Here is a 23,027-nt window from a genome sequence, read left to right as displayed (position 1 = left end):
AGTTTCACAACATCTTTCCAATAGGGAGGAGATCAGAATTGGACACAATATTCCAACAGTGGCCTAACCAATGTCCTGTCCAGCCGCAACATGACCTCCCAACTCCTGTACTCAATACTCTGACCAATAAAGGAAAGCATACCAACCGCCTTCTTCACTATCCTATCTACCTGTGACTCCACTTTCAAGGAGCTATGAGCCTGCACTCCCAAGGTCTCTGGAAACGGCTTGAATTCAGAAAGTGAATTTTGAAAATTACAATCAGAAGGGCAACAAACAACTTGTTGGAACCGAGTTGATAAGTGTTAGGCTCCTGATGAACTTCATCCTAGAAACTTTAAAAAGTGGCTACAAAGATAGTTGATGCATTGGTTCTAATTTTCCGAAATTTCCTAGATTTGAGGAATGTTACATTAGTGTAGAAAACAGTAAATCTAACTCCTTTATTCAAAAAGGGAGGGAGACAGAAAACAGGCTAGAACAGGCAAGTTAGCTTCACATGTATCACAGGGAAGAATTTAGATAACCTTGCAGATATTATCACAGGAAACGGTGAAAAATTCAAGGTAATCAGGCATATTTGGCTTGGTTTTTTTGAAAGGAAAGTCACGTTTAACCAATTTATTGAAATTATTTGAAAACGTAACGCATATTGTGGATAAAGTGGGGTTCACAGATGTACTATGCTAAATGCTTTCTTGGATTTTGAAGGTAATTCATGTTATTTTTAAATTTCTTTCCTATCAGGAATGAGTTCTGAGATTGAGGAGCAGGTTTTGCTTGAAGCTGAGGAACAGTTACTTCATCAGGCTCGAAATGGCGTCTTGGAAGAGGTTAAGCAGCTGCTGGATCGGAGGAAGCTTGAAAAGCTAGCTTTCAATATTAACTGCAAAGGTAAGTTCTCCTTTAAGCTTCACTGTGTGTTTTTCTTCAAAGTTTCCAATTGCCCCTCCTGAGTATTTGAATTCCTCGAATCTTGCAGCACAAGTGGAGGCCATTCAGTCCATCTTGTTTGAGAGTGTTGCCCAATAAATTCCACTCCCCCGTTCTATCGCCATGGCTCAGCAAGTTCAATTTTTCTCTAGGATTTATGGTTTGAAAATGCCATTGGAATCTGCTTCCACCAACCATTCAGACAGCAAGTTCCAATGTGCTGTATAATTTGTTCAAATGTGTCTCATTTGCCCTCACCAGTTTTTTTTTGTCAGTCTGCCTCCATTGGTGAATGACCCTCCTCCCACTAGGAACAGCCCCTGTTTATTTACCCTATCTATACCAATACGAATATGAATCTATACCAATATGACTGTTGAACACCTCTGTTAAATAAGCTTTTCTGCACAGATTAAATAAGACCTGGGAAGGGAAACAGGCCATTCAGCCCATCAAGTATGCTCTGCTGTTCAATGCGAACATGGCTGATCTGATAATCCACTTTCTCGCCTTTTCCCCATTACCTTCGATTTCCCTTCCTGATTAAAAATCTGTCTGTCTCTGCCTCGACTCAGCCCTCTGTGGTTAAAAAAGAAATTGCACAGATTCACTTTCCACTGAGAAAAGAAATTCCTCTTCATCCCTGTCTGAAATGTACAGCACCTTACTCTGATAACTACCAGGCAATGACCATCTTCAATAGCAGAGAATCTAACCACTGCCACTTGACATTCACTGGTGTTACCGTCACTGAATTTCCCCATGGTCAATCCACCTAACCTGCACGTCTTTGTGACTGTGAGAGGAAACCCACACAGGGAGAATGTGCAAACTCACCCAGACAGTCACCGAGGCTGGAATCGAACCCAGGTCCCTGGTGCTGTAAGGCAGCAGTGCTAACCACTTAGCCACCGTGCTGCACCTTGGCTGAAAGGGTTTTGAGGTTAGATGAGGCCGTGTCGATCTGTTGGTCGTATTTTTTGCACTTTTCTAGGATTGCCAAAATGATGATGACCCTGGCAAAATCAGATGGAGTCTGAGCCTCCTGATTATTTTTTTATCGAGCAGTTGTCTGTGGGTTGAGTAATTATCAAGTCACTCCTTTTCAGGTCGGAGCAAATCAAATTTTGGTTGGACCCCTCTCCATCTCGCCTGCTATTTTGGACACAAAGATGTTGTGGAGGAATTATTGAAGGTAAGTTGTGTTTTTTAGATGTTGTACACTGTGTGATTAATTTTAAATTTTTGAATCCAGCAGCATCAAAGATGGTAACAAGTGTTTTATTCTGTTCGATGATTGTGTGAACTTTTACCCTTTAGTAATATGAGTCGATGATGTGTGTATCTCTGCGTTTGGAAATATTATTACCTGCCACCTGAATTTGCAGGTGCTTATTCTGTGGAAAGAAGGTACCAACAGAATCATAGGAACCTAGAAAATAGGAGCAGGAGTAGGCCATTCAGCCCTTTGAGCCTGCTCCGCCATTCAATATGATTCTGACTGATCATCCAACTCAGACCTGTTCCCACTTTCTCTCCTAGACCTTTTGATCCCTTTAGCCTGAAGAACTGTATCTAACTCTGTGTCCTGAAAACTCTCAATGTTTTGGCCTTAATCACTTCCTTTAACAGGGAATCCCACAGGCTCACCACTCTCTGGGTGAATATGTTTCTCCTCATCTCGGTTCGAAATGGCCCACCCCGTATCCTTGGACTGTGATCCCCTGGTTCAGGAGTCCCTGGTCATCATCTTTCCTATGTCAAGAATAGAGTGGTGCTGGAAAAGCGCAGCAGGTCGGGCAGCATCCGACGAGCAGGAAGATTGATGTTTTGGGCAAAAGCCCTTCATCAGGAAAGGACTATTCTTGACTCTGACCTCCAGCATCTGCAGTGCTCCCTTTTGCCCATCATCTATCCTGTGTTTACCCTGTCCAGTCCTGTTAGGATTTTGTAGGTGTCTCCATGGGAAGCTGGATAAACACACAAGGAGAGGAACAGATGAAGTTTGATTGGTAGGAGGTTCAATTGGGATCTAAGTAGTGATGTAGACTGTTGGTTGCTGGTTTAAATTAGAGTGGTGCTGGAAAAGCTCCGCACGTCAGGTAGCATCCTGCTCCTCGGATACTGCCTGACCTGCTGTGCTTTTCCAGCACCACTCTAATCTAGACTCTGGTTTCCAGCATCTGCAGTCATTGTTTTTACCTTTGTTGGTTGCTAGTGTATATTCCAAGTGAGTATCAACTGATCCTGTCAGTGCAAAGAAACTTGTCCTAACAAAACAGGCTTCACTTCATTGTTTTAATGGCCATGATGTTGGAGTTAATCAGTGGATTATTTATTGGTCATTTTGTTGCTGATAGGCTCATGCAGATGTGAATGTGGCCAATGATGTTGGTGACACCCCGCTCCATCGAGCAGCTTTCACAGGACGGAAGGTGAGAACATTTTCAAGGATTGCAATTGTGATCTTTTAAACTCTCTCAAAATACCTATAATTTTGTTCAATACTTGCCAGGTTCTGTAAGCCAAACTTGAATATTATTTGAATTGAGTACAGTGGAAAGTTTATAAGTCTCCGCTTACAGCGCCATCTTAGGTACAGAGTACCTCGGTACAATCCTTCGTTACAGAATAGACAAATGAAGAAAAGAAAGTTACGACATGGCTATACACACTATAACTATATAGGTCAGAAAACACAAGAGTTGAAAGGACAATCATCACAGTCTCTCTCCAAAGGCTGACCACAGCAGACCAGCACAGGGAGCCACGTGATCTGACCTCAGCCTGCCACCGGGTTCCGTGCTGGGTCTCTCTGGCCTCTGGTCACTAGCATCCCTGCTTCAGAGACCAGGTGTCTGAGGCAAGGCGAAGGGAGGATTTATAATCATGGATCAGTCCCTGGCCTACATTGGGACCTCTCCAGCCCAGCATTGCCTATATTTTGAAGTAATCCCTCCTGATCTCTGTGAACTCCTGTAACCCTCCCAACTCTAGGCACTCCTCCAATCCTGATTTCTTGAGCAACTCCAGTTTTGAGAATGCTGGAGAAATTCAGCAGGTCTAGCAGTATCTGGGCTTTATATGTCGCTAATGTGAGAAATGGAGTCATACCAGACTTGAAACAAAGAATAGTCCAGTGCAGGAACACCCCTTTCGGCCCACCAAGCCTATACTGACATGAGAAGCCTTTCTAAACTGAAAGCTTTTTGCCTCAACACCATCCAAATAAAATAACAGCAGGTTTATTTGGAAGCACTAGCCTTTGGAGTGCTCTTGTTGGACTATAACCTGGTGTTGTGTGATTTTATAACTTAATCTGAAGATGAGATGTTGTTCCTCCAATTAGCACTTTGTAACTTTGTCCAATTTCTCCTCTTGGGTGTTCTGCGAAGTGATCACCTATTCTGTGCTTTGTTTCACCAATGTAGAGAGGTCTTTCTGTCTGTCTTTGTGTATCTGTGTGTGCCTGTGCACGTGTCTCTGCCTCTGTGTGTCTCTCTCTCTCTGCCTCTGTGTCTCTCTCTCTCTGCCTCTGTCTCTCTCTCTCTCTCTGCCTCTGTGTCTCTCTCTCTCTGCCTCTGTGTCTCTCTCTCTCTGCCTCTGTGTCTCTCTCTCTGCCTCTGTGTCTCTGTCTCTCTCTCTCTCTCTGCCTCTGTGTCTCTCTCTCTGCCTCTGTGTGTCTCTCTCTCTCTGCCTCTGTGTCTCTCTCTCTCTCTCTCTCTCTCTGCCTCTGTGTCTCTCTCTCTCTCTCTCTCTGCCTCTGTGTCTCTCTCTCTCTCTCTCTCTGCCTCTGTGTCTCTCTCTCTCTCTCTCTCTGCCTCTGTGTCTCTCTCTCTCTCTGCCTCTGTGTCTCTCTCTCTCTCTCTCTCTGCCTCTGTGTCTCTCTCTCTCTCTCTCTCTCTCTGCCTCTGTGTCTCTCTCTCTCTCTCTCTCTCTCTGCCTCTGTGTCTCTCTCTCTCTCTCTCTGCCTCTGTGTCTCTCTCTGACTCTGTGTCTCTCTCTCTCTCTCTCTCTCTCTCTCTGCCTCTGTCTCTCTGTCTCTCTGTCTCTCTGTCTCTCTGTCTCTCTCTCTCTCTGTCTCTCTCTCTCTCTCTCTCTCTCTCTCTCTCTCTCTCTCTCTCTCTGCCTCTGTGTCTCTCTCTCTCTCTCTCTCTCTCTCTCTCTCTGCCTCTGTCTCTCTCTCTCTCTCTCTCTCTCTCTCTCTCTCTCTCTCTCTCTCTCTCTCTCTGCCTCTGTGTCTCTCTCTCTCTCTCTCTCTCTCTCTGCCTCTGCCTCTGTCTCTCTCACATTTGCTAACCCTCCTTTGTTTTTTCAATTTGGTTAAAGGCATTCTATATGCTGGCATGGTACAGTGGCTCAGTGGTTGGCACTGCTGCCTTACAGCGTCAGGGACCCGGGTTCGATTCCAGCCTTGGGTGACTGTCTGGGTGGAGTTTGCACATACTCCCCGTGTCTGCGTGGGTTTCCTCCCACAGTGCTGAAAATGTGTTGCTGGAAAAGCGCAGCAGGTCAGGCAGCATCCAAGGAACAGGAGAATCAACGTTTCGGGCAACAGCCCTTCTGCAGTCCTCACTTTTTCCTCCCACAGTCTAAAGATCTGCAGGTTAGGGTGGATTGGCCATGCTAAATTGCCCAGTGTGTGCAGGCTAGGTGGGTTAGCCATGGGAAAATGCAGGGTTACAGACTTGGGGTAGAGGGGTGGGTCTGGTGGGATGTTCTCTGGTTGGTTGGTGTGAGGCGATGGGCTGAATGGCCTGCTTCCATGCTATGGGATTCTATGACTGCATGAATGTGAGTTGTGATTTTTGGTCAATGTTCCTATGGATGAGGGTGGGATGGTCCAGAGGAGAGGAGTATGTTGCTGTCCCCGTATGCGCTGTGAGAGGGAGATGTTGTGTATATTCCAGGAGCTTGTTCTGCTGCTGCTGCAGTTTGATGCTGATGCTGCCGTCATCAATGGAGATGGACAGACCCCAAAGGCTGTCACTCAGGACCAGGAAATCCGAAGCATGCTGGAAGGTAGGAACGAGCAACACTTGCATTTATTTAGCACCTTTCAGGAAGTGCTTTGAGCCATCGTCACTGTTATGTAGGAGGTGCTGAAAGTGATCAGTAAGATCCCACCCAAAGCAACAAGCAGAAAACCTGTTTGGTGTTGGTGAAGGGACACCAGGAGAACTCCCTTGCTCTTTTTCAGAATAGCCTCCTGTGGGGGGGGGGGTCCTAACAGGAATAGTCTCCTCTGTAAGATGGTACCTCTGACATCCACTCTGACACTCCCACTGCTGTGCTAAGTTCTTGAGATATAGGAGCAGAATTAGGCCATTTGGCCCATCAAATCTGCTCTGCCATTCAATCATGGCTGATATGTTCCTCACTGCCATTTTCCTGCCTTCTCCCCATATCCCTTCAACCCATTACCAATTAAACATCTGTCTAACAGGCTCAAGGAGTGACAGAATCCCTGCAGACTTCAAGGTGAGGAGCCACAGAGTGACATTCGGCTAAGTTGATGTTGGTTGTCAATAATTTTAGGAAAAAGCTTGACCTTGGAGATTGGAGAGTAAATGAATTAAAGTTTGCACATTGAAGCTTAGAATGAGTTGGAGAGTTGTGCTTAAGGTCGCCTGGGCAGCTGTGCCAGTTCTAACCTTCCCCTGGACGTTTGGAGTGCTGCATTCCTCACAATGATGGTTGAAAGGAGTTTGGGAGCTTTCCCAAGAAAAGTGGCTTGGTTGTTTTTCTCCTTACATCAGTCGATGGTGTTTGACCAGAGAGCGTTTGCAACAGACTGTCTAATTGGCGATTCTGTAAACATTTGTTTGAGAGAGACACTGCCTGTCCTTCTGAGTGTCTTGGCTATACTACTGAAGGCAGCACGATGAAGGTCCTTATCCAGATAAACAAGGGCGAGAAGATGTAGGAACAGATGTAGACCAATTGGATCAGCCATGGTTTTATGAACTGGAGGGGCAGAGTGGCCTAGTTCACCTCTCTCTCAACCTCATGCAAAACCAGAAATTTTTTAAAAATCTGCATTGTGCTCTGGTCTCGTCATTGGCCAGGAGAGAGCAGTAGGTGCATGGGAGCCAACTCTGTTGAAGTTGAACAATGTAATTCTGTCCTAAACTTGTCTTGAAAGTTTGTATCCAGGTGCAGCAGCTGATTAGAAAGGCAATTGGAATGTAGTTTATTGCAAAGGGAATGGATTGTAAACGTAGGGATGTTTTGGAGTTGTACAGGGTGTTGGTGAGACCTTGTCTGGAGCACTGTGTAAAGGTTTGGTCTCCTTACTGAAGAAATGACACAATTGTTGTTGAAGCAGCCTCAGCGAAGGTTCACTCAGCTCAGCTCAGTTCTGAAATGGACAGGGTTACTGTAATGGGGAAAGGGGAATCGGGTTAGCTCAGTTGGCTGGATTGTTGATTTGCAGAGCAATGTGATGCCAACAGCATGGACTCCATTCCCATCGCCAGTTTGGGGTTACCATGAAGAACTCCCTTTCTCAATGTCTTCCCTCGCCTGAGGTTAAATCCCCACCAGTCACTTCTCTCTAATGAGTGAGCAGCCCCTATGGACCGCTAAGACTTTGCGACACCACCACAACAACAAATGGGGAAAGGTTGGTCATGTGTGACCTGTATCGATTGAGGTTCACCCACTGGTGCAGATTCTTGGGAAGGAGACTGAAACTGAGGGCATTGTTTAAGAATAAAAGGTCTCCCTGCCTAGACTGATCAGATTTTTGTTTTCTCAGAGTGTTGTCAGACTGGATCTTTAATTTATTCAAGGTGGATAGACAAGGGGCTCAGATTATGGTGGGGTCAGACAGAAACGTGGAACAGAGACAGCAGCCTGTTCAGCCTTGGTCTTATAGAATGGCAGAATGGGCTCAAAGGGCTGAATAGCCTACACCTAGAATCGTACAGCACTGAAGAGGCCATCTAGCCCATCGAGTCTTTATGACCAAAATACACTACTATCCACTGTAGGCCTAGTTACCCACACTATGTCCATAGCCTTGAATGTTATGACACTTGAAGGGTTTGGAGGAATATGGGCTGGGTGCTGGCAGGTGGGACTATGACTCTGCTCCTAAGTATTTTTTAAAGGTTGTGACGTTTCCTGCCTCACTGCCCTCCTGGGCAGCTCATTCCAGATTCCCAGCATGTTCCAGCTGTAAACAATTTCCTCAAATCTCATCTAAACCTCCTGCCTTTCACTTTAAAATGATGTCCCTTGTTATTGGCCCTTTGACTAAGGGGAACAGTTGATTGCTATCTACCCTGTCCTTTCCCCCTCTTAATCTTATACACTTCTGTCGAGTCGCTCCTCAATCTTCTCTGCACCAAAGAATATACCCCAAACTTATCCAGCCTCTCTCCATTGCTGAAATGCTCCATCCCAGGCACCATCCTGGGGAATCTCCTCTGTACTCCTCTCCAGTGCAATCACCTCCTTCCTATCGTGTGGGGACTACAACTGGACACAGTACTCTAGCAGTGGCCTGACCAAAATTCTATACAGCTCCAATGTAGCTCTCTACTCTGATAATCTATGCTGTGACTAATAAAGGCTGGTATCCCATCTGCCACCTTAACTACCTTTTAATAACTGCCCTCACCTGTCACCTTCAGTGATCTGTGGAGAAGCAAAATCTTTCTATTCCTCTGTGCCTTGTTTCCTACTCCTGGGTCAGAGATGTACACCATGGAAACAAACCCTTTGCTTCAACTCATCCATGTTTACCTGATATCCTAAATTAATCTAGTCCCGTTTACCAGCATTTGTCCCATATCCCTCCAAACCCTTCCTATTCATATACCCATCCAGATGCCTTTTAAATGTTATTGCCCAGCCTCTACCACTTCCTCTGGCAGCTCATTCCATACACACACCACCCTCTGTGTGAAAAAGTTGCCCTTTAGGTCCCTTTCTACATCTTTCACCTCTAACCCAAAACCTATGTCCCCTAGTTCTGGACTCCCCCACCCCAGGGAAAAGACCTTGTCCCTGTTGGTCTTAAAAGGATTAACTGCATACATTGTTGGGCAGGGAAGAGGGGAGGTTGGCTGTCAGGAGAAATTCAGACTCTTTGTCAGTCTGAGTCCGGTTTGGAGTATTTTTTCAGTTCTTTTAAACTCATTCTTCCTTTTTCTTTTAAATACAGCTGCTGAAATAACACAGCAGAGGAAATCTGAGGAGCTGCTGTTGACTGCTGCACGAGAAGGGGATGTGACAGGAATAATTGTTTTGGTGAGCTCTGTCAGACTGGTTTTACTGCAACCAACATGTGTTTTTTTTTTAATGGGTTGGTCTGTTGTGTTTTCTTTGTCACATTCAGAAACCCGGGTAGTTAAAGGAAAAGAATTTCATGGCACTGGATGAGGCCATTTGGCCCATCCAGCCTGACCCCACAGAAGGGGCTGGCTTATTAATCCAATTCCGGTCTGGTCTCCCTCACCACACTCCTATAGATTTTTAACCTTTCAGTATTTTCCCAATTTGCTTCTGCAAATTCCTATGGAGTCTGCTTCCACTGCCCGTTCAAAGCCGCATGTTTGAGGTAGTAAAAGTGTGCTGCATTGGTGCGGGGTGCGGGCTGCAGGAAGATTCTCTCCTCTGGTTTCTGATCGCCTTCCTACCACTGGCACCACTTTCTGCTTAAGCTGTCCCTCACCACTAGGGGGTAGCATTTGCTGTGTACATGCTGTTCCAGTTCCGGTGTCAGACTGACATTGTCTGGGCCGCCTGTCAACAGCTCCGGTGTCAGACTGACTTTGTCTGGGCCGTCTGTCAACAGCTCTGGTGTAAGACTGACGGTGTCTGGGCCATCTGTCTACAGCTCCAGTGTCAGACTGACATTGTCTGGGCTGCCTGTCTGCAGCTCCAGTGTCAGACTGACGTTGTCTGGGCCGTCTGTCTACAGTTCCGGTGTCAGACTGACGTTGTCTGGGCCGCCTGTCAACAGCTCCGGTGTCAGACTGACAGTCGTCTGGGTCGTCTGTCTGCAGCTCCGGTGTCAGAGTAAGAATTAATTGAAATAGGAGTTGGCTGTTTAAGATGGAGATGAGGAGAGATCTCATTGAAACATGAAAATAGCAGCAGAAGCAGGCCATTCAGCCCTTCAAGCCTGCCCCACCGTTCAGTGTGATCACAACTGATCATTCCACTCCATATACTGTTCCTGCTTTCTCCCCACACACTTCATAGACGATGGGAAGGAAGATGCTCTGATCTCTGGAATGCCCCCTGAAGGGCAAGGGACAGCTCCTGGGAGAGCACCACCCCGTTTCCTTCCTGCTGCTGAAAGTTATCTCAATACGAATCTCAGTCCTAGCCACTCCAGCTGTGTTGCAGTGTGGGTCATGTATTATCAGGACATTTCAGCATGGGCCTGTATTATCAGGGACTATAGTGCTCTGAACAAGCTCCACTGACACCAGATTGTTTGATGTTCTCCTGCTGATGGGCTGCTGATATCAAGGTCATGGAGATGGGCACCCTCCCTATATTTCCCTATATTACATCTCATACCTGGAGCAAGGATGTACTCTCAAACCTTGACCCCAAGCCCATCCACACCATTTTCTCTGCGCACTACCCCATTCTCCAGACAGGCACCTGAGCACCTTTTACCAGGTTTGTTCCCTTCCGACCTGGCCCCAGATTCTCATGCCATTGGTCCTCTTGGATGCTGATCTTCCAGTGGCCAATCAGAATGTGAATAGACTCTCATCGCTCAACTAAATTAGTCGTCCACTTTCTGTAGATGACTCATACCGCACTCAAAATGTTATCCCTGTTTCTCTTTTCATAAATGCTGCCCAGACTTCCTAAGTCTCTCCAGCACTTTCTATTCAGATTTTCAGCTTAGAATCATAGAGATCTGCAGCACAGAAAAAGGCCCTTCAGCCCATAAAGTCTGTGCCAGTCAATAACAATCACCTATCTATTCCAATTCCATTTCCCAGCACTTGGCCCATCGCGTTGTCATTGCAAGAGCACATCTGAATATTTCTTCAATATGATGAGAGTTTCTGCCTTTCCCACCCTTACAGGCAGGGAGTTCCACATTCCTCATCACCCTCTGGGTGAAAATGTTGTTCCTTGTATCCCCTCTCGGCCTCCTGCCTATTATCTTAAATCCAAGGTCCCCTGGTCATTAATATCTCCATCAAGGGGAAATGTTCAATCCTGTCTACCCTATCTATGTCCTTCATAATTTTATCCATCTCAATCATGTCCCCTCTCAATCTCCTCTTCTCCAAGGAAAACAGTCTGTCCGATCTCTCTTTATCAGTGAAACTCTCCAGCCCAGGCAACATCCTGGTAAATATTCTCTTCACCCTCTCCAGTGCTATCACACTGCTATAATGTGGATTCCCGAACTGTACACAGTTCTTTACCTGTGGCCTAACCAATGTTTTATACACTTAGAGCATCATCTCCCTGCTGTTAAACTCTCTGCCTCTGCCAATAAAGGTAATGTTCTTTACTCCTTCTTAACCACTTCATCCACTTTTTACGTGCGCCCCAAGGTCCACGAATTCTGTGCTTCCCAGGATCTTGTATTAATTGTTTAATCCACAGGATTTTACTGTTGTGCATAATTTCCAAACAGTCCTCCATCTCCAATATATTTCTCCCACTCAAAAAAAAAAGTGTTAAACTGTTAATGCCTAGTCCCGGCCAGTGCAGGACTCGCTCAGTGTTATCAGTGTCACTCCAAGTCTTGGACGGGGGTTGAACTGTCAACCTTCTGCTTTAGAGGCGAGAGAGCCATCCACCGAGACGGGGGCCGACGATGTTGACTGTACCTTAGGTGAGCCGTAGTTGTCCTGTAAAACCAGTGTTCAGCTTGCTGCTGTAGAAATCTAACTGGAGTTACATTGTTTTCAGCTTAACAAGTCGAATCCACCCAACATCAACTGCGTTGACAAGCTGGGGAATACTCCGTTACACTGCGCGGCTTATCGAGGACAGAAACCGGCTGCCATTAAACTTCTCAAATGTGGCGCTGATCCCAGTATCAGGAATAACAACGGTAGGTCGCAGTTAAAAACGATGAGCGCAAGAAATGGGAGGATACCATTCGATCCCATGAACCTGCTCCAACCTTCAAGCAGATAATGGCTGATCTCCTACCTTAGCCCGACATTCATGCACTAACTCTACCATCCCTTCATTCTCTTTGGCCCGAACATTGAGTATATTGAATGAAGGTTAATAAAGGGGGAGACCTAGTTGAAAAACACTGGAATTAAGAGCAACATAGAGAGAGTGAAACCTTTCCTTTTAGGAGAGGGATCACTAATTGTGAAGTAGAGGGGATTAGAGGAAAATGTTTTTCACCAAGAAGATGCCAAATACCTGGAACTCACTGCTTCAACTGATGGGAGAGGTGGGAACACGCCTGTATTTGGATGAGCGCTTGAAATGCCTTGGATTACAAGGTTACAATTCAAGTGCTGGCAAATGGAATTAGAATGGATGGATGCTTGATCGCCAGCATGGAAATGATGGGCTGAAGGGTCTATATCCATGCTATAAAGACTCTGACTTGCAAATGACTGATTATCCATCTTAGAGGGTGAAAATTGTGAAAATTGCAAAGATTCACAATCCTCTGAATGAAGAACTCTCTCCTCATCTCAGTTTAGATTGGTTTGAAAACTTAGCTTGAGACTGCATCTCAGTGTTCCAGACTAAAACAAGATCTCAGTACTGACCCCGCTGAGTCCAAGTATCTTAAGTTTTAGTGAGTTTATGTCTACTTCTTGGAGGGAAAGTAGGCCCACTCTGTTTGAGCTCTCATGCAGCACAATCCTCCAAACCCAGGCACCGGTTCAGTGAGCCCTCAATGCTCTCTCTGTGTCTTATATTAACTTCAGGCTAACAACTCCTCTGGGTATTAGTGACTAGAATGCACTTTTAAAATTAATTAATAATATTAATTCTAATTGTGAAGGATGCCCAGTGAATTAGAATAAGGAGTTTTCTTTTCAGCTCAATTTGAGGTTTTGTTTATGACCTGGACTAAGTCTTAATGCTGGGCCTGCATCTATAACCCGTTCCCTAGTGAAGGTGGGGGTGAGCTGCCTTCTTGACCTGCTGCAGTCCATGTGCTATGGGTTGACCCACAATGCTCTTTGGGAGGGAATTCCAGGATTTTGACCCAGCGATACTGAAGGAGCAGCGATATATTTCCAAGTCAGGATGGTGATTTGCTTGGAGGGGAACCTGAAAGTGGTGGTGTTCCCATGGATCTGCCCTTCTCCTTCTAGATAGAAGTGATCACGGATTTAGAAAGTTCTGTCTAAGGATCTTTGGTGAATTTCTGCAGTGCATCTTGCTGATAGTACACACTGCTGCTACTGAGCGTCAGTGGTGAGGGAGTGGATGTTTATGAATGTGGTTCTGATCAAACGGGCTTTGTCCTGGATGGTGTCAAGCTCCTTGAGTGTTATTGGAGTTGCCCTCATTAAGGCAAGTGGGGAATATTCCATCACACTCATGACTTGTACCTTGTAGATAGTGGACAGGCTTTGGGGAGTCAGGAGGTGGGTCACTCGCTGCAGTATTCCTAGCATCTGACCTGGCTCTTGGAGACACCATGTTTATGTGGTGAGTCTAATTCAGTTTCGAATCAATAGCAACCCCCAGCATGTTGATAGAGGGAGGATTCAGTGATGGAAACACCTTTTGAATGTCAAGGGGCGGTGGTTAGATTGTCTCTTATTGGAGAAGGTCATAGCCTGGCATTTGTGTGGTGGAATTGTCACTTGCCACTTGTCAGCTGAGGTCTGGATATTGTCCATATCTTATTGCATTTGGCCATGGACTGCTTCAATCTCTGAGGAGACACAAATTGTGCTGAACATTGTGTAATTATTGGCAAGCCAATCATCTTCTGATCTTACGATGGAGGGAAGGTCATTGATGAAGCAGTTGAAGATAGTTGGGCCCTGGACATTACCCTGAGGAGCTCCTGCTGAGGTGACTGACCTCGCAACAACCACCACCATCTTCCTCTGTGCCAGGTATGACTCCAACCTGCGGAGTGATTGTCTCTTACTCCCTTTGAGTCCAGTTTTACCAGGGCACCTTGATGCCACACTCAGTCGAATGCAGCCTTGATGTCAAGGGCTGTCCCTCTCCCCTCCCCTCTGGAATTCAGCTCTTTTGTCCATATTTGACCCAAGGCTGTAATGAGGTCAGGAGCTGAGTGGCCCTGGCAGAACCCAAACTGAGCATCACTGAGCAGGTTATTGCTGAGCAGCTGCTGCTTGATAGCACTGTTGATGACACCTTCCATCACTTTATTGATGATTAAGAGTAGACTGATGGGGCAGTTACTGGATGGGTTGGATTTTTTCTGCTTTTTGTGTACAAGATATACCCAGGAAATTTTCCATACTGTCAGGTAAGATGTCAGTATTGTTATTGTACTGCACGAGCTTGGCTGATAGAGTGGCAAGTTCTGGAGCACAAGTCTTTAGTACTAGTGCCAGAATATTGTCAAGGCCTATTGCCTGTCCAGTATTCAGTGTCTCCAACTGTTTCTTGATACCAAGACATTGGTGACACCACGCTTAGAATATTGCGTTCAATTCTGGTTGCCCTTCTACAGTAGGGCTTTTGTTAAACTGGAAGGGGTACTGAAAAAATTAACAAGGATGTTGCTAGGACTGGAGGGTTTGAGTTATAAGGAGACGCTAGATAGGCTGGGGCTGTTTTCCCTGGAGTGTCGGCAGCTGAGGGGTGACCTTACAGAAGTTTATAAAATCATCGGGGGAACAGAGAAAGCCAAGGCCTTTTCCCCAGGGTAAGGGAGTCCAGAACTAGAAGGCGTAGGTTTAAGGTGAGAGGGGAAAGATTTAAAAGTGACCGGTGGGACATGTTTTTCACACACGGTAGTGTGTGTATGGAATGAGCTGTCAGAGGAAATGTAGAGGCGAATACAATTACAGCATTCAAAAGAAATTTGGACAGGTGTGTGGATAGAAAAAGTTTAGAGGGATATGGACCAAATGCAGGCAAACGGGACGAGAGTTCAGTTTAGGATACCTGGTTGGAAGGATGAATTATGCTCTGTCTATGTCACATGGAGTGAATTGGATCGGCTGAAGACTGGTATCTGAGATACTGGGGAGCACTGGAGAAGGCCGAGATGAATCGTCCACCCAGCATTTCTGGCTGAAAATTGTTGCGAATGCTTATCTTTTTGCAATGTGCTGGGCTGTTCCATCATTGAGGATGGGAATATTTGTGGAGCTGTTTAGTTGTCCATCACTGTTTGTGACTGGATGTGGCAACTCTGCTGCAGAGCTTAGGTTGTGGGATTGCTTAGCTCTGTCTTTCACTTGCTGCTTATGCTACTTGGCATGCAAGTACTCCTGTTTAGTAGTTTCACTAGTTAGACGCCTAATTTTTAGGTATGCCTGGTGCTGCTCCTGGCATGCCCTCCTGTGCACTCCACTGAACCAGCAACAGTGTTGGAGGTTGAGGGTAACCGTATAAAATCATGAAGGGCATGGACAGGGGGAATAGCCAAAGTCTTTGTTTTCTAGGGTATGAGAGTTCAAAACTAGAGGGCACAGGCTTAAAGTGAGAGGGGAAAGATTTAAAAAGGACCTGAAGGGTAATTTTTTCTTGCAGAGGGTGGTGAGTATTGAATGAGCTGCCAGAGAAAGTACTCTAGGACACCTGCCCCCGATGGGTACTCACTGCTGCACGCGTTAATCTAAAGTGACAGAATCTTCTAATCACTTCTTTATTTTCTTTGATAGACCAAGTACCATTGGATCTGGCTCGAGGAACAGAAATCAGACAAATCCTCAGTGGAAAATCAAGCAAGGTGTGTCCATCCATCCTGAAAATCTGTTAGTAGAACCTGTTTTAGTCTGTATAATTCAAGAAACTCTCCTGAGGTCGGCAGTGTGAAGATAGTAGGCTGTGTTATCATCCCAGAATGCCAGGGTGTGGGGGGACGGGGTTTGGGGGTCAACCCTGATTCTGTGGTGAATATTTGTCCCTTGGTTGACAGAGCCTAAACAGATGATCTGGCATCACATCGTTAGGACAATAAGGCGTAACAGCAAAAGGAGACCATTCGGCCCATTGAGTGTGAATCAATGAGATTGTGGCTGAACTGAAAATGCTTGACTCCACTTTCCTGTCTTTCTCCCTGTAACCCTTGATTCCATTACTGATTATAAAATTTTTGTGTCTCAACCTGGAATATGCACAATGACCCAGCCTCTGCAGTTTAAAAAAAAAAGTTCCACAGAATCTCTGCCCACTAGAGAAGAAATACCTCCTTGTCTCTGTCTTAAATGGGCAGCCCCTTATTCTGAGATGATTCCCTCTGGCCCTAGACAAGGGGAAACACTCTTGTTTTGTGAGCCTATTTTGTTTGCTGTGTTCACTACTGTATTACAGTGAGTATACTTCAAAAGCATTTCTTGGCTGAAAACTGCACTGGGGTGTCATATGGATGTGGAAGGAGCTATGTAAATGCAGAACTTTTTTCTTCCTCTTTTGTGCTTTGTCACTCTCTCTCACTTCATGAATATTCTCGCCAGGGTTGTTCACATCTCTGCTGCTCTTCCAGTGAGAGCTTTGACATCTACCTGAGAGTGCCAAAGGGACCTTAGTTTAACAGGTCTTTGGAAAAACACAGTATTGAACACACACAAGGCACCGTCATAATTAACAATTTTTATTACATAACGTGATAATCTGCGTTAAAAAATGTGGTTGAGACATGGTCAACCAGAGACCATTATTTATCTGCCATCCCTATTTGCCCTTGAGAAGGTGGTGGTGAGACACTTTCTTGAGTATAATTGCCAGCCATTTCAGAGGGCAGTTAAGAGCCAAACTGATGTGTCTGGAGTCCCATGTAGGCCAGACCAGGTAGGGACAACAGATGTCCCTCTCTAAGGGACATTCATGAACCAGATGGGTTTTTCCAAGGAGATTCCTAGTAATAATAGTCTTTTCAAAGAGCTGGCACAGACTTGATGGGCCAAATGGCCTCCTCACATTCTGTGATCATTCTACGATTCTGCTTTGATACCTTTTAACAATAACTTTGAGCTGTTAAAACAATGAATTACTAGCAGAACTTTCCAAAGTGCATAGTCATAGAGATGCATAGCACGGAAACAGACTCGTCAGTCCAACTTGTCCATGCCGACCAGATATCCTGCATTAATCTAGTCCCATTTGCCCAAATCCTTCTAAACCCTTCCAATTCATATACCCATCCACATCCTTTTTAAATGTTGCAATTGTACCAGCCTTCACCACTTCCTCTGGCAGCTCATTTCAAACACGTACCACCCTCTGTGTGAAAAAATTGCCTTTCTGGTCCCTTTAAAATCTTTTTCCCTTTCACCTTAAACCTGTGCCCTCTAGTTTTGTTCTCTTCTACTCTGGGGAAAATACGTTGTCTATACACCCTATCCATGCCCATTATGGTTTTATAAACCTCTCTAAGGTCACCTCTCAGCCGCCTCTGCTCCAGGGAAAACAGCCCCAGCCTGTTCAACCTCTCCCTGTAGCTCAAACCCTCCAACTGTGGAAGCATCCTCATAAATCTTTTCTGAACCCTTTCAAGTTTCCCAACATCCTTCCTACAACAGGGAATTGCACACAATATTCAAAAAATGGCCTATCCAATGTCCTGCAACATGATCTCCCCACTCCTATACTCAATGCTCTGTCCAATAAAGGAAAGCAGACCAAACACTTTCTCCACCACCCTATCTACTTTGACTCCACCTTGCAAGGAACTATGAACCTGCACTCCAAGGTCTCTTTGTTCAGCAACACTCCCCAGGATCTTACCATTAAGTGTATTAATATGAGACAAAACCAGAAATTGCCAGCCAAACTCAGCAGGTCTGGCAGCATTTGTGGAACGAAAGCAGAGTTAACATTTTGAGTCCAATGACTCGTTCTTCGAAACATCTGAAACAGTTGTTTTAAGAGGTATTTTCTTTAGTATTGCAAGGCCAAATAACACAACTAATGGCAAATTCATTGTTCTTTGTAGGGGATGTACAAAAAGGTGCACAGATTTGAAGGACCGCTTCTTAAGGTAACAGCTTTTCCAGTGTGTGAGAGACAATTTGTACGTTTTGATGGAGCCACAGTAGTTCAATTGAAAGAAGCAATCCTCCCCTGGATTAAAATTCAGGCAGGGGTTTGTGGGGATAGGTGTGGGTGCAGGGCTGTGGAGTGAGGAGGGTAATTTCTGGACATGGCCCATGTCTCAGTGAGATCTTGTAATGAATTTCCAATTTCTCATTTGTGTGCAAGAGTTAAAAATATATATCAAAAGGCTGTCGTGCTTAAATTTTCAAGTGTTGAGGCTGTTTTATTCCCCTCGACTCAAAACTTTGTGTCAAATTATTAAAGAGTTGATCATCATTCTGGTTGATCTGCGGTTCAGCTGGAATGGGAGAGGACTGTTTGGGGATGGTCCTGATTTGTTTGTTGTGATCTGGACACCACTGGCCAGGCTGCATTTATTGCCCATCCCTAATTGCCCAGAGGGCACTTAAGAGTCAACCACATTGCAGTGAGTCTGGAGTCCCATGTAGATCAGACAAGGTTAGGACAGCAGTTTCCTTCCACGTTAGTGAACCAGATGGGTTTTCATGATAATCAACAGTAGTTGTTGATTAGACTCTTAATTTTAGATTTTTATTGAATTCAAATCCAGGTTGCTCGAGCATTATCTTGTTTTTTGGATTAATAGTCTAGCCATAATACCACTAGGCCATCAACTCCTCCTGAAATATCAAATGTAAATTTCAGTGGGCTGAGAAGTGGCGATTAGCATTCACACCACACAAGTGCTAGACAATGATAATCTGCAAGTAGAGACCGGCTAACCACCACCCCCTTGACGTTCACTGGTATGACCATCATTTAATGCCCCTAGGGTTTACCAATGATGGGAAGTTGACTGGACTCACCACAGAAACACTTTGGCTACAAGAGCAGGTCAGATTCGAGGAATCCTGCAGCGAGTAACTCACTTCCTCACTACCCAAAACCTGTCCACTATCTACAAGGCACGAGTCAGGAGTGTGATGGAATACTCCTCACTTGCCTGGAGGGGGGGAGGGGGGGGAGGGCAGCTCCAACAACACTCAAGAAGCTTGACATCATCTAGGACAAAGCAGCCTGCTTGATTGGCACCGCATTCACGCCCTCCACCACCAATGCTCAGTGGCAATAGTACCATCTACAAGATGCGCTGCAGAAAATCACTAAGGCTCCTCAACCCACGACTACTTCCATTTAGAATGATGGGCATAGCAGGTACAGGGGAACACCACCCCCTGCAGGTACCCCTCCAAGCCACTCACCATCCTGACTTGGAAATATGTCACCATTACTTCAGTGTCACTGAAACAAAATTGGATTAGGTGAATTGGCCAAGCTAAATTGCTCGTAGTGTTAGGTGAAGGTGTAAATGTAGGAGAATGGGTCTGGGTGGGTTGCGCTTCGGCAGGTCGGTGTGGACTTGTTGGGCCGAAAGGCCTGTTTCCACACTGTAACTAATCTAAAAAAGAAAATTCTAGAATTCCCTCCCTAGGGGACTTTGTGGGTCTACCTACAGCACATGGACTGCAGCGGTTCAAGAAGGGAGCCCACTGTCTCCTAAGTTAAAAGGACAATAAATTCTGGTTTGGACAGTTGTGTTTACAGCCTGTGATGGAAAGAAAAATGTGCTGTGTTCCCTATGCGACAGGAGTGACTACATGACAAAAAGGTACATGATTGGCTGTAAAGCAGTTAGAGACATCAAGTACTGGATTAGTGGTGCTGGAAGAGCACAGCAGTTCAGGCAGCATCCAACGAGCAGCGAAATCAAAGTTTCGGGCAAAAGCCCTTCATCAGGAGCCAGAGACATCAAGTAGTCCAGGAGATTGCAATCTGACAGGTTTTTGTGGTGTAAACATGTAGGGGGGACAAGAGGAAAGGCCTGGGTTGCTACAAAAGGTAGCCATTTGAGTCGACTGTGTGGAACACAGCTATAGTTTGGAGGCAGTAGCAACCTTTACCTTTTTTTTAAAGAAACCCTGCACATCCTTTCTGTAATGCAGTGACCAAGACTGCTCACAGTGCTCAGGTTGTGGTCTAGCTAATGATTTATACAGTTCAAGGATAACACCAACAAAAGATTTTATCCTGTCCTGCTGCCTTAAGGAATCTGCTGACATTTACTCAGAAGTCCCTCATCTTCTCTGCACCTCTCAGTACTCGCCCCCTTATTGGGTATTCCTTTGCTTTAGTGGACTTCCCCAAATTCATTGCCCCCAGAGTTAGTTGAGGTATGATGCGTCATGAATGGTGGAGCGTGTTTGAAAGGCCTACTGCTGCACCCATCTTTTACTTAGGTCAGAGTTGTGCTGGAAAAGCACAGCAGGCCAGACAGCATCCGAGGAGCAGGAAAATCAATGTTTCAGGCAAAAGCCCTTCATCAGGAATAGAGGCAGGAAGCCTCCAGAGTGAAGAGATAAATGGGAGGGAGTGGGGCTGGGGAGAAGGTAGCAAAGAGTACAATAAGTGAATGGGGGTGGGGATGGTGGCGATAGGTCAGAGAGGAGGGTGGCGTGGATAGGTGGGAAAGAAGATAGGCAGGTAGGACAGGTCATGAGGACAGTGCTGAGCTGGAAGGTTGGAACGGAGGTAAGGTGAGGGGAGGGGAAATGAGGAAACTGGTGAAGTCCACATTGATGCCCTGGGGTGGAACACTTTTGCTTGTTATCCTTAAACTGTCTAAATTGTTAGCTAGACCACAACCTGAGCACTGAGAGCAGTCCTGGTCACTTCATTACAGAAAGGATGTGCAGGGTTTCTTTAACAAAAAAGATAAAGTTGCCATTGTCCCATAGGACGACAGGGCTGTACTGGGGAGAGGGAGACGGAGAAGAGAAAGAGAGAGACCGAGCGACTGAGACTAAGACCCATGGGGAACAACAGAACAGGAAGAGGCCTTTAAACTTCTCTAGTTTATTTTCATGTCCACCAAGATCGTGCCTGATTCTCTACTTCAGAATCCCTACAGTTTGGAAGCAGACCATTCAGCCCATTGGGTCCACAACCCAACCTCCAAAAAGCATCCCACCCAGATCTACCCCCACCTTATCCCCAAAACACTGCCTTTTCCATGGCTAACCCACCTAGCCTATATATTCCTGGACATTATGGGCAACTTAGCATGGCCAATCCACCTAAGCTAGACTGTGGGAGGAAACCAGAGCACCCGGAAGAAGCCCACACAGACACTGGGGGAATGTGCAGACTCCACCCGAGGCTGGAATCATCCGGAGAGGCAGCAATGCTAACCACTGAGCTGCCACGCTGCTACCTGAACTGTCTCTATCGCTCAGATCCTTACCTAAGGTCAAGTTGACTCCTGGCTTCAGAGCAGAGAGCTGCAGGTTTTTACTTTGCCTTTGTGTGTGAACAGACTTGTTGCTGCCACCCACAACAGCCCCCTGGCTGAGATTTGAAGGTTCTGGACTCCTTTTCCCCACCCCATCCCCACTCTCCCACCACCAGAGCAAATAGTTTCTTTCAATTGACCCCAGAAAGTCCTTTAAATCACCTTAAACCCTTCAGATAGATTGTTAATTAAACTTGGTGCTGGAAAAGCACAGCAAATCAGGCAGCATCCGAGGAGCAGGGAAATTGATGTTTCGGGCAATAGCCCTCCTTCATTCCTGATGAAATACTTTTGCCCGAAATGTCGATTTTTCCTGCTCCTCTGATGCAGCCTGACCTGCTGTGCTTTTCCAGCACCACTGGTGGGCAGCACGGTGGCACAGTGGTTAACACTGCTGCCTCACAGCGCCAGAGACCTGGGTTCAATTCCCGCCTCAGGCGACTGACTGTGTGGAGTTTGCACCTTCTCCCCGTGTCTGCGTGGGTTTCCTCCCACAGTCCAAAGATGTGCAGGTCAGGTGAATTGGCCATGCTAAATTGCCCATAGTGTTAGGTAAGGGGTAAATGTAGGGGTATGGATAGGTTACGCTTCGGTGGGGCGGTGTGGACTTGTTGGGCCGAAGGGCCTGTTTCCACACTGTAAGTAATCTAATCTAATCTAATCTAATAAGTAATCTAATCACTCTAAACTAGGCTCTGATTTCCAGCATCTGCAGTCCTCACTTTTGCCTTGTTAATTAACTTTCTTTACTCAAGAGCTAAGTTAGGGCTGTTGTGGTGGAATGGTAGTTCCCCTCCCTCTGAGCTAGGAGGCTGGGGTTCAAATGCCAAGTGCTCCACAGGTGTGTAGTAACATTTCTGAACAGCTTAGGTGGGAAATACCTACAAACGGAAGCTGCGTTGCCTATCCCCATGAATAAACTGTTTCCGCCCTCTGCTGGAACTCTGCGGTATTGTTGCCAAATCGAGCAGGTCAGGATGTGTTTGTGAAGACAATCAGTTAACATTTTAGGTCAATGATCATTCATAAGCACGGGTCATTTTGCAGTCCTGAAAAATCATTAAGTTACAATGTTAACCTTGGTGTTTTTCTCCAAAGCTGCTGCCTGAGTTTTCCCAATATAGTATATTTTTATTTCAGTATTTTGTATTTTTGTTTCCGCATTCTAGTCTTCGCAGCTTTTGGTTTTGTATTCGTGCACCTCAGCTAAAATGATTAGAAAACCCTGATCTTCTTTTACAATAATTCCCATCTATTTTGTTTTTCTAGCGTACCCGGTTTTTTGGCTGGAATATGGTTTGGGTGGTTTTGGAACATGGAGTATTGTCATGGTTTCACAATCAGTAAGTGTGATTAGATTACATTTATGTGATGTGGAGTGAGAAAGCTACACCTCTGTGCCAGTAGGACGAAGGTTCCAATTCCTCCCACATCCCCCTCACACTCTCCCTCTCTTTCTCCTTTTGAAGGTCAGATGCGAAAGCTGATGTTTCCCGACAAGGTTGCAAGAATCTAACACAAGCTGTTTGTACAGTAAGATCTGTTTAATTGTTGCCTTTGAATGTTAGAATGGTCACAGCATGGAACAGTAGGAGGCTGTTCAATCATTTTTGCC

General features: G+C 45.7%; 1 protein-coding gene across 6 annotated transcripts in view; it reads left to right on the top strand.

Moving 5' to 3' along the window:
- Window positions 1–23,027, top strand: part of osbpl1a (oxysterol binding protein-like 1A) — a 204,730-nt gene that overhangs the window by 23,149 nt on the left and 158,554 nt on the right. For all 6 annotated transcript variants that reach the window (XM_072569698.1, XM_072569693.1, XM_072569696.1 and 3 more), the window contains exons 2-11: window positions 748–894; window positions 2,043–2,128; window positions 3,294–3,368; window positions 5,844–5,955; window positions 9,107–9,192; window positions 11,839–11,983; window positions 15,729–15,796; window positions 18,002–18,046; window positions 22,682–22,755; window positions 22,882–22,945. In XM_072569698.1, coding sequence (XP_072425799.1) covers window positions 750–894; window positions 2,043–2,128; window positions 3,294–3,368; window positions 5,844–5,955; window positions 9,107–9,192; window positions 11,839–11,983; window positions 15,729–15,796; window positions 18,002–18,046; window positions 22,682–22,755; window positions 22,882–22,945 — 900 coding nt within the window. In that variant the 5' untranslated portion in view covers window positions 748–749. The remainder of the gene's footprint in view (window positions 1–747; window positions 895–2,042; window positions 2,129–3,293; window positions 3,369–5,843; window positions 5,956–9,106; window positions 9,193–11,838; window positions 11,984–15,728; window positions 15,797–18,001; window positions 18,047–22,681; window positions 22,756–22,881; window positions 22,946–23,027) is intronic.

This window comes from Chiloscyllium punctatum, chromosome 5 (assembly GCF_047496795.1).
Source record: "Chiloscyllium punctatum isolate Juve2018m chromosome 5, sChiPun1.3, whole genome shotgun sequence".
In the NCBI taxonomy this organism is placed as follows: Eukaryota; Metazoa; Chordata; class Chondrichthyes; order Orectolobiformes; family Hemiscylliidae; genus Chiloscyllium; species Chiloscyllium punctatum.
This window is presented reverse-complemented; position numbering and strand designations above follow the sequence as displayed.